The sequence below is a fragment of the Poecile atricapillus genome, chromosome 2, assembly GCF_030490865.1.
Source record: "Poecile atricapillus isolate bPoeAtr1 chromosome 2, bPoeAtr1.hap1, whole genome shotgun sequence".
In the NCBI taxonomy this organism is placed as follows: domain Eukaryota; kingdom Metazoa; phylum Chordata; class Aves; order Passeriformes; family Paridae; genus Poecile; species Poecile atricapillus.
Window position 1 is genome coordinate 5,572,046 of NC_081250.1, and position 10,057 is coordinate 5,582,102.

The 10,057-nt window shown below is 39.5% G+C and overlaps 1 protein-coding gene across 4 annotated transcripts in view; it reads left to right on the plus strand.

Annotated features, from left to right (window-relative positions):
• Positions 1–6,826, plus strand: part of LOC131575634 (sodium channel protein type 5 subunit alpha-like) — a 210,234-nt gene extending 203,408 nt beyond the window's left edge. For all 4 annotated transcript variants that reach the window (XM_058831335.1, XM_058831337.1, XM_058831338.1 and 1 more), the window contains 5 exons: positions 365–418; positions 1,956–2,097; positions 2,533–2,633; positions 3,127–3,397; positions 5,091–6,826. In XM_058831335.1, the coding sequence (XP_058687318.1) occupies positions 365–418; positions 1,956–2,097; positions 2,533–2,633; positions 3,127–3,397; positions 5,091–6,325 (1,803 nt within the window). In that variant the 3' untranslated portion in view covers positions 6,326–6,826. The remainder of the gene's footprint in view (positions 1–364; positions 419–1,955; positions 2,098–2,532; positions 2,634–3,126; positions 3,398–5,090) is intronic.
• The last annotated feature ends 3,231 nt before the right edge of the window (positions 6,827–10,057 follow it).

Genomic DNA, 10,057 nt, shown 5'->3' on the forward strand with positions numbered 1-10,057 from the left:
AATGTTATGTGTAGTCATATCTCCTCATTACTTGAAATTTTTTAAGGTCAGAACATCCAAAGATTTAATTGTTATGTTTTCCCTCCTTCTTAAAATCTGTTATCAAAGCCTTTCTTTTATCCCTGCAAGAGCAGAAAGTCAAAAATCAGAAATGAGAAAATCCAGGAGAGAACCATTCTGGAATGAATTTAAATATCTAAATGAACATAAACTCAAGGATACATGTTAGATTGCAAGGCAGGCAAAGCATTAATTGTGAAGTACATGTTCAACATGGCATTTTGAAAGTTCATCACAGAGATGATAACATTTTGGGGTGTACTTTTTAAATACACTTATGTCTTATATGGGATTTTTTTTTCAGGCCACATTTAAAGGCTGGATGGATATTATGTATGCAGCAGTGGATTCAAGAGAGGTAAGTCATCAAGGAAATTAATAATTTCCTTTTCCATTGCCTTTTACAGCACTGATGATGCTTAACAACAAGCACAACAAAATAAAATATATGCAAGGTGCCAGTCTCTGTCTTACTCTGTCTGGAACAGCTGCAGTCCCTTGTTTGTAGCTGTACTGAAGCATGATGACCCTGAAATTAGAGTAAATGTGGCCCTTACTCCTACACAGCTGATTTACTTATTCCTACTGCAGAATTCCCAGCACACAGAGGCACCTCAAGAATGAGTCTGAGTCCACCAAAGACCTAAATTGTTGTCCATATATCTTCCCTTCTCCCATTTACTGCCTTATTTTCCAACTTCTGATGATAACATGTCTTTAAAAGTGCTGGGTTTAAGTTGAATTGCTCTGTGAGACAAATATTTAACCCTCCCTACACCTTCACTTTGAGTAAGTGTCTTCTGCAGCCAGCAGCTCATCTGGAGGAGTGTGGAGAAGCTCCTGGCAGACAAAGAGGGTGGTGAGAGTTCCCAGCTCTGAGATGTGCTGGTGGCTGGTGACAGCTCAGTTCTTACCTGCGTCCTGCTCAGCTTTCAGGTTTCCATAAAAGCAAACAAACAAAAAAAGCATTTCCCTTGCTACACCACATGTGGCTTGTTTATCTTTTTACTTAAAGACCTATAGTATTCTTTCCTTCTTTTAATTATGTTAGAGGAGCAAGTTTACACTTACTGTTAATTTTTGAGGCAGCTGTCTGGAACTAGGAATTTGACAGGCTGAATTTAGGGCAAAAGTCAAGGCCTAAGGGGAGGAACGAGGAGTGGAAGAGCTCCATGGCACCACAGGAGCAGAGAAGTACCTTTGCATAACATAGCTCACAATGGTGATTTATTCTGGTACTACATGTGCACAGGTATCCTCCCTGCTGCTGAATGAAACTTATGGATTACCCACAAGAAAATATGGCATTTAGGGAATGCACCTTGTTCAGATACCAGGAGCTGATGGGGTAAATCTGAGCATTGCTGCCAAACATGGCAGAGGTGACTTGAGGTTATCAGGCTGTGTTGCTCAGTTCTTCAGCAATAGACCTTATCCCATTCCACCCCTCATTAAAAGAAAATTGTACTTAAAAATACAGTGTACTTAAAAATACAATGTTTTTCAGTAGGATTCAATTATACCACAATCGCACTTCTGTTTTATTGTAAGCACCATTACTTCATATACACATTAGAATAATGAGGAAATTGATTCTTTTCCCCTTCTGGGTTCAGACTGAGAATGTTTTGTAGGATTTATTCTGGAGTTGCACTTTCTGGAGCAGTGTGATTGCGGTGACAGTGTTGTGAAGTGTTGCTGAAATGACTGTGGCATTGCAGATGCCAGTGGTAAACTTCAGAGACCGAGGAGATCTGACTGCTCACGGGAGTTACAGTATTTTTCCCATATTTCATAACTTTTATTTCCAATGGACAGCTTTGTTTTGACTGCATCAATATTTTGATGTGTGCAGAGGTGGTGTCATTTTCACACTTTCCCTTTTCCCTTTGCAGTGCGAGGAGCAGCCTGAATGGGAATTTAATTTATACATGTACCTTTACTTTGTGATTTTCATCATCTTCGGGTCTTTCTTCACATTGAACCTCTTCATTGGTGTCATCATTGACAATTTTAACCAACAAAAGAAAAAGATAAGTAGTGCATATGCTACACATCATCTTGTGACTGCTGCAGGGACCAAGGCCAGGAACAGATTTATCAGCAATAGCTTTGCCACAGCAGCCTTGAGATCAGAAACCACCTTGCAGGATTTTTACAGCTGTAGCAGTCCCTAGTGTCTCTAGAGCATGAGCATCCTGAAAATATGGGGTGGGGGACTCTATTCCCCACAGAATGCAGCGAAGCAGCTCAGGCAGAGGGGATCTCTGGCACAAAATTTGACACAGGGTCACAGACCGGCCTGGTGTCCTGTGTGCACAATCACCACTGTCCCTCTAAGCAGTCCAACCTGAAGAAAGCTACATTTAAAGGGAAATGAAAGTGAAGAGGATTCATCCTTGAGCTTTGGAAGGGGGCAGAGGCGAGCCCTCTTCATCAAAAGTAATAGTGTTGTTCTCACCCTATACTTAGGTGGCCAGGACATCTTCATGACAGAAGAGCAGAAAAAATATTATAATGCAATGAAAAAGCTGGGATCTAAGAAACCTCAAAAGCCAATCCCAAGGCCACTGGTAAGAATGGCATAATTCAGTTGAACTTTGTGTAATAGCTGAATGTTTATTTACTAGAATAAGCACCATTCAACACTCCAGCGTAGGAAGGCTTATTGCTCCCAGATGAAAAGCACTTAATAATTACATGTTTTGATTTTGGACGATATTTACAAGTCCAGTGAACTGTGGTACAAAATTCCCTCTGTTCTGCAGCATTGACTAACATTGCAATTTACTTGTGCCATTTACATATTCCAGTGGCCACCTGCCTGTACTGAATAAATTCATGGCCAGAGTCCAGTCTTGTTTACAGTAGTTTCAAAAAGCATTAGGAGCAAATGGGTTTGAAAACTCCATCAAAAAAAACACTCATCATCACTTTTAAGTTTATGAAGTTCCAATCAGATGCAATATATTGTCTGTTTTCCGCTACTGTCTGATAAATCAGGAGACAATTACATCATTTTTCCATGGCTGAAATTTCCCAACTAAACCTTATCCTTTCCCCCAGAACAAATACCAAGGTTTTATTTTCGATGTCGTCTCGAAACAAGCCTTCGATGTCTCCATCATGATTCTCATCTGCCTTAACATGGTTACCATGATGGTGGAAACAGATGACCAAAGTCAGGAAAAAGTGAACATCCTCCACAAAATCAACATGCTTTTTGTTGCCATCTTCACCGGGGAGTGCATCTTCAAAATGCTGGCTCTGCGACACTACTACTTCACCAACGGCTGGAACATTTTTGACTTTGTGGTTGTGATTCTGTCCATTGTAGGTAGGTGATCCTCAGTTTTCACCCAGACTGCAATGCTAGAAAGGCAGAGGTAAAATTAATTGGCAAAGTTGAAAGGTTTGTGCAGTAATACATGCTTTCCACTCAGAGAGTTGAATCCTAAACAAAATTTTAATATGTAATTATAACTAACATACCACTGGCTAACAGAAACTGGTTTGATCTGCAAAATTAGGTTTGTCAAACTCTACATTTAATGGTTCATGGTGATAAACATGAGCTGTCCACCACATACACTTAATACCGGTTCTGCATAACAGCCAATGACAGAGAAGTAAAAAAGCCACATGAAGCTGGCACATATGGATTGCTATTGCTCTGCTATTTGCTTTTTATTACAAAAGTTTAAAATTGTCCTTCAGGGCAGGTTTGGGCAGTGAGTTTGACTTTTCTCAGCCTTGTCAATGGAGCTCTGCACCTTCATATAGCCAAGGGATGAAACAGCAAGAAACAGGTTTATTGTTAGCTTGGGCCATTTGTTGTTCTGCAGCCCAAAAAAAAAAAAAAATGTATTTAGATGCTAAAGAAGTGCAGGTCAAATGAACACAAAATCCTACCAAAAGAGTTTTACTAAAGTTGGAAGTAGCAGCAACTGGAAGATGACCAACTGATCCAGTGAGCAAAAGGAGCTCAGAAATTCAACTCTCCTGAAAAATAAGTTTCCATTTTGAGGGAGGGAATAGGTGAATGAAAAAGTGTCATGTTAGGAAAGCATCAGCCGATGCTCCTGCTGCTCTGAACACCCTGTAGTGGACTGGAGAAGCTGCAAGATCCCAGTGCAGTTCTCTGCTGCTCAGAGACCCACCTGTGCTTTGGGGGCATTGAACAGCCTGGGTGTCACAGATTTGGGTCACCCAGGGAACGTCACTGCCACGCAGCTGTCGCCAGAACCTTCAGGTCAGGTGCTGTGGATATGCCCACAGCACACAGTTAACCAGAGCTGTCATGCTGCTCACAGTGCTGTCCCATGATCAGCCAGGTTGTCTCAGTGCCAGAGGCCCTGGGCCATGCCACAGAGCCCTCTTCCTGCAGGAGACAGGTGCTTAGCACAGCTCAGTACAGCTGGGGACTTGGCATTACACTGTCTGGACCAAGTGCTCTGCTCCTGCAGGAAGAGTTTAATACAGAGGTGCAACCTCATTTCCGTGCTAGCAGAGCCTTAGCCCTTAATTCTCCCCCAGCCCATCGGGAAAACTGGAAAAATTTATCAGCAAACAACCAACCAAGTGGATACACAGTAGAAATCTGCACTGTTTTGGTGACTGCTCAAAAAAACCAGGCCCAGCACACCAGCATTTCTGACTCATTATTTTACAAACAAAAATGTTGTCATATGAGACAAATTCTGACATCTGCACTCAAGACAAATTTCTCAGGTGGGTCACGGCCAAAAGCTGCAGTTATCTGTGTCTTGGCTTGATCTTGGTTTCTCATTACCAGCAGAAAACTTTCCCTTAATAAAACAGCCACTACCATTCTTTGCTTACTCTCTCACAAGTTCTTATGGATTAAATGGGCATGAAAAAGCAACATTGCCTTTCCCTTTATTGTGAGCCTTCCAATCTGGGCAACTTTCTATTTATTTTCTTAATAATCCTGACTGATTGCTTTAAAAGGAAAGCCTGGGGTTATTTCCCATGTACTAACTTGCTGTCTTTCTTTTTTCCTTTTCAAGGCACCGTACTTTCTGACATCATCCAGAAATATTTCTTCTCTCCCACACTCTTCAGAGTCATTCGTTTGGCTCGGATTGGCCGGATCCTGAGACTCATCCGGGGAGCCAAAGGAATTCGAACTCTGCTCTTTGCCTTAATGATGTCCCTACCTGCCCTGTTCAACATTGGCCTCTTGCTGTTTCTGGTCATGTTCATTTATGCCATTTTTGGCATGGCTAACTTTGCCTATGTGAAGAAGGAGTATGGGATTGATGACATGTTCAACTTCCAAACCTTTGCTAACAGCATGCTCTGTCTCTTCCAAATCACCACATCAGCTGGCTGGGATGGTCTTCTCAATCCTATTTTAAACACCGGACCACCGTATTGCGACCCAAACCTTCCCAATGCAAATGGTTCAAAGGGAGACTGCGGGAGCCCTGCCGTAGGGATTTTCTTCTTTGTTACGTATATCATTATATCATTTCTCATTGTTGTAAACATGTATATAGCCATTATTTTAGAGAACTTCAGTGTAGCCACTGAGGAAAGTACAGAGCCTCTAAGCGAGGATGATTTTGATATGTTCTATGAAATCTGGGAGAAGTTTGACCCCGAAGCCACTCAGTTTATTGAGTATTCTGCACTTTCAGACTTTGCAGACGCGCTGTCAGAACCTTTGCGCATAGCGAAACCAAACAAAATCAAACTCATAGCGATGGACCTGCCCATGGTCAGCGGAGACAGGATCCATTGCTTGGATATTTTGTTTGCTTTTACAAAAAGGGTGCTAGGAGAATCCGGAGAGATGGATGCCCTTAAAATACAGATGGAAGAGAAGTTCATGGCAGCGAATCCCTCTAAGATCTCCTACGAGCCGATTACAACCACCCTCAGGCGGAAGCAAGAGGAGGTCTCCGCCATCGTCATCCAGAGGGCCTACAGGAGACATTTGTTCCGGCGCTCCATGAAGCAGGCATCCTACTTGTACCGGCACAGAACTTTGGAAAGCAGCATCCTGGAGGACGATGCGCCCGAGAAGGAGGGTCTCATTGCGTTCATGATGAACGAAAACTACGGCAGGCCAATAGACAAATCAGAAACTCTGTCCTCCACCTCTTTCCCTCCATCCTACGACAGCGTCACCAGAGGCACGAGTGAGAACCTCCAGCTGAAGATAACGGACCTGAGCAAAAGCGATGAGGCTATAGATTGTCTCCTCTCACCTGACAAGGATAAAGAATCAATTGTTTAAGTGTTTGTTTAGAATGCTTTAAAACATTGTTTACAGAATGTAATGCTGTAACTACACAACGATTGAAGCAGCCTTCTTATTAAAAATTAGTTGCAAAAGAAACAGTGGAGTTTTTACCCTTAACTACAGGAGTCTAATAAGTCATATAACATTTGACCCTGCTCTTTTTGACTTGGCTCAATATTTATATTTATATATGCACAGGAAGATTCTCTGCAGGGTCATAGCTGTTATATCAATGGTGTGAATAAGAATAGGCTAGACTGTAAAACAGTAAACACAGTGTATATCTATCTACAGATAAAGCCTGGCTGTATACATTCATTTAAGGTCTTACTCATATTAGTGTGTTTACTTATGGCGATGTATGACCTTGCATTCTAAAAAGAAAAAAAAAATCACAGCTGCTGTAGCAAAATGTAACACTTACTGTATATGTTGTGAATGGTCTTTCATAAATTTATTATATTTGATATTTTTTTACTTAAAAAAAAAAAAGAAGTCTCTTTTTCCATGGAGATTAATAATCCTTACTCTCTTCATGATGAACTCAAGTCAAGGTAATAGGAACTTGCGGGATCCCCATCGCTTGAAGAGGAAAATTGTTGCAAATTGAAGTATCAAATTAGCAACATTTAAACTGTTGATTACACTAAGCCCTCCCTCTTGGGACTTGCAACTGCACATCAGCAGAAACACACACACACACACAAAAAAAAAAAAAAAATCAGAGAAGAAAATGATGTCAAAATAATGAGAGAAATGGCTTGTTCTATCCTTCAGGAAACTAGACAAAAATGGATTCTGTTTGTAAAACTGTTAATAAAAGCACTAATTTTTTTAGTATGTTTCAAGAATCTGCTTTGAAATCTGCAATCAAACTCACCATAGAAGTAGCGCATCACGTTTGTGTGTAGTGATCCAAAGCACCATCTAGGCTGGCAAAGTTTCTGTTAAGGTAGTGGGATAGGTTACATTTTCCCCAGGAACACTGAGTTAAGCAGCCTTATTTGGAACTCTGTACATCAATATTACTCAAAAAAAAAAAAAAAAAAAAATTACTAATACTACTACTAGTAATAAATCAATGCCAACTGGGCAGTCCAGAACAGCTGCGAGAGTGTGATCAAGAAGGTGGGAGGGGAATTACCTCTGGATCTGTACACAAATGTTAAGGGTTTGAATCCTTTTTACTCAAGGTCCATCTTTCATTTTCTCAGATAGTACAGTTAGATTTCTGGGGAAGGACAAGTAGTACAGGAACTGATAAAAAAAAATCTACTAGGTAATAGCTATATCCTCATTCCTGTAGGTAAAGTAATATTTACAGTTGATGTGTCCTTCAGCTTCAGGCCAAAGAAATGACAGTGGGGTGAAAGGTAGATGTGTGGCTGTAGAAAAGTATTAGAGGTTTTTACGGGCTAACATAGATTATTATTTATTATCTTTCAGCCTCGATAGAATGTGAGAAATTATTTATGGAATACAGAGACATGTCCGTCATTACAGACAAGTTCTTTCTTTTTCACCTTCTGACTGATTGTACTTGGGCTTGGTTGGACTTCATGGAAAATCTTGAGATTTCTGTAATGAGCCATTGCACTTTAAAGGAAGAGTAACTGTGCTTTTTCACCTTGGAGAAGCAAAGATATCAAGAATGTATTTAAGGTGTATTGTCATTAACATTTAGTTACATCCCAGGTTGTGAAGGAGTCAAAAAAACACATGGGGTTGGCAACAAGAATTAAAGCAACATGTTACAGTCAAGCTTATCTATGGCCATTGTTATCTGTCCTCTAAACAAGTCAGAATATGTACGACAACATGTCAAAAGGATGACAATGTATCTGTGTAAATATGGGCTAATATATTCTCTCCATTCATTGAGAGGTGTCTCAGGCATTCACTTGAGAGTGGTCTATTGGTTAATTCAGAGGATTTGCCATCAGGATTCCTGGGGTCTATTCCTGATTCTTACTACATGATTTTTAGGCAAATAATTTAACCTATCTGTGCCTCAGTTTACCCATCTGTAAAATGGGAATAATAATACTTACCTACCTCACAGGGGTGTTGTAAGACTTTCTGATTGCAAAGTGCTATAAGGGAATGAACCATACTATATAAGTATTATTATAATCATGCTCTCTTGCCCTTTTAACCCCATGTCTATGGTGTATAACATAGGGCTGTTCCTCTGGGCATTTTGTTGCCTTTAAATCTTGTATGTAATTAGATTCTAACTTAAGGGGACTACTCGTCATTCCTTGAAGTAAAAACATTCTTTATTCCTTCCCCCCCTCCCCACCCCACCCCTCACCTCCCCCAAAAACTCAGAATTGCTCAAGGCTTCTCAAATTAGAGAAACTTTATACAAATTCCCTGTGTATTTATGCTGTAATGTTATTCTGACTGTACATATCACCCAGAAAGAGTATGCGATTTTTATATTTATATGCATATATATATATATATACACACACACATACTTATATCTATACATATATATGTATCTTGTGAGTTTATAGAGTGGCTGACACTCAGAGGACACGACTTACTGATTAAAATGTTTTCTCCTCAATGGGATTTATCGATCACTAGCAACAAGCTGCTGCCTATAATGAAACTCTTTAATTAGAAAATAGTACATTCATTACTTGCTGAACAAGCATTTATTGGCTGACAACTTACAAAATTATTTTCCTTTCAAAGCTTTAGAATTAAATAAATAAAAAAAAAAGAGGGAAAAGTACTAAGAAAAAGGAACATTTCTCATGTGATTTCTTTTCATGTATGATGTAAACTGTCTGAAACCCAAGGAAAATGCCAGCCTACACTCAGAAGTGAGTTGTTGGTTATGCTGCTTTAACAATATTTTAATTATTTGCAACTTATATTAGACAATATTCAACTGCTGTTCTTATTAAGAGTCAGGCCCAGTAATGAATGGAATGTAAAGAGACAATTAGCTGGTCACTGATTTTATTAGAGAAGAGCCCTTCTTTTGGTCATTTCGCCCCTGAGTTGGACATTTTAGTGTCATTGCTGTGAGATCCTATACTACTGATGCAATTACAAATGGTTCTTTTACCCAAAACCTTTAAAACAAAATAATAATGCAAAAATATCGGAAAGAGGGTCTTAACTCTAGATGTTTACAGTGCAACTTTCTAAAAGTGAATTGTAAATTACTTTCAAAAACCTTTGTAACTGGAAGGTCGGCTTTCTATTGGGTTTTCTGTTGTTCTGTGGCGTGTTTTAGGGATGAAGAGGGAACGGAATCTTTGTATGGTATGCAGAACTCCCCTCAAAAATGTCAAATAACCTCACTTGTAGATCTTTGTTACTGGAGATGCCGATCCAAATCGAGCCATGATAAAACCTCCCAGTGTAGAGATTTAGTTTAAGACACTGACTCAATAGTTGGCCCACACTGTCTATAAGCATGGTGAGTGCTACCATTTTTTTCTGTTGATTTGTTCAATAAAGGCTATCACATGAATCACTCAAGCTACAAAAAGAGCAAGGAAAATATCAGCCAATATCATAGGACATATTAAGCTGTTTGTACCTGGAAAAATTCAAGTTTATTATGTTTCTTTATTAAATAAATAAGGATAACAAATATTTCCTCTGCCTTTTTTTTTTTTTTTTTTTTTTTTTTGGTTACATTGTCAACATTTATGTTATTATTTCTCTTTTTCTACATATTTGTTTGGGAAATGCATGGTG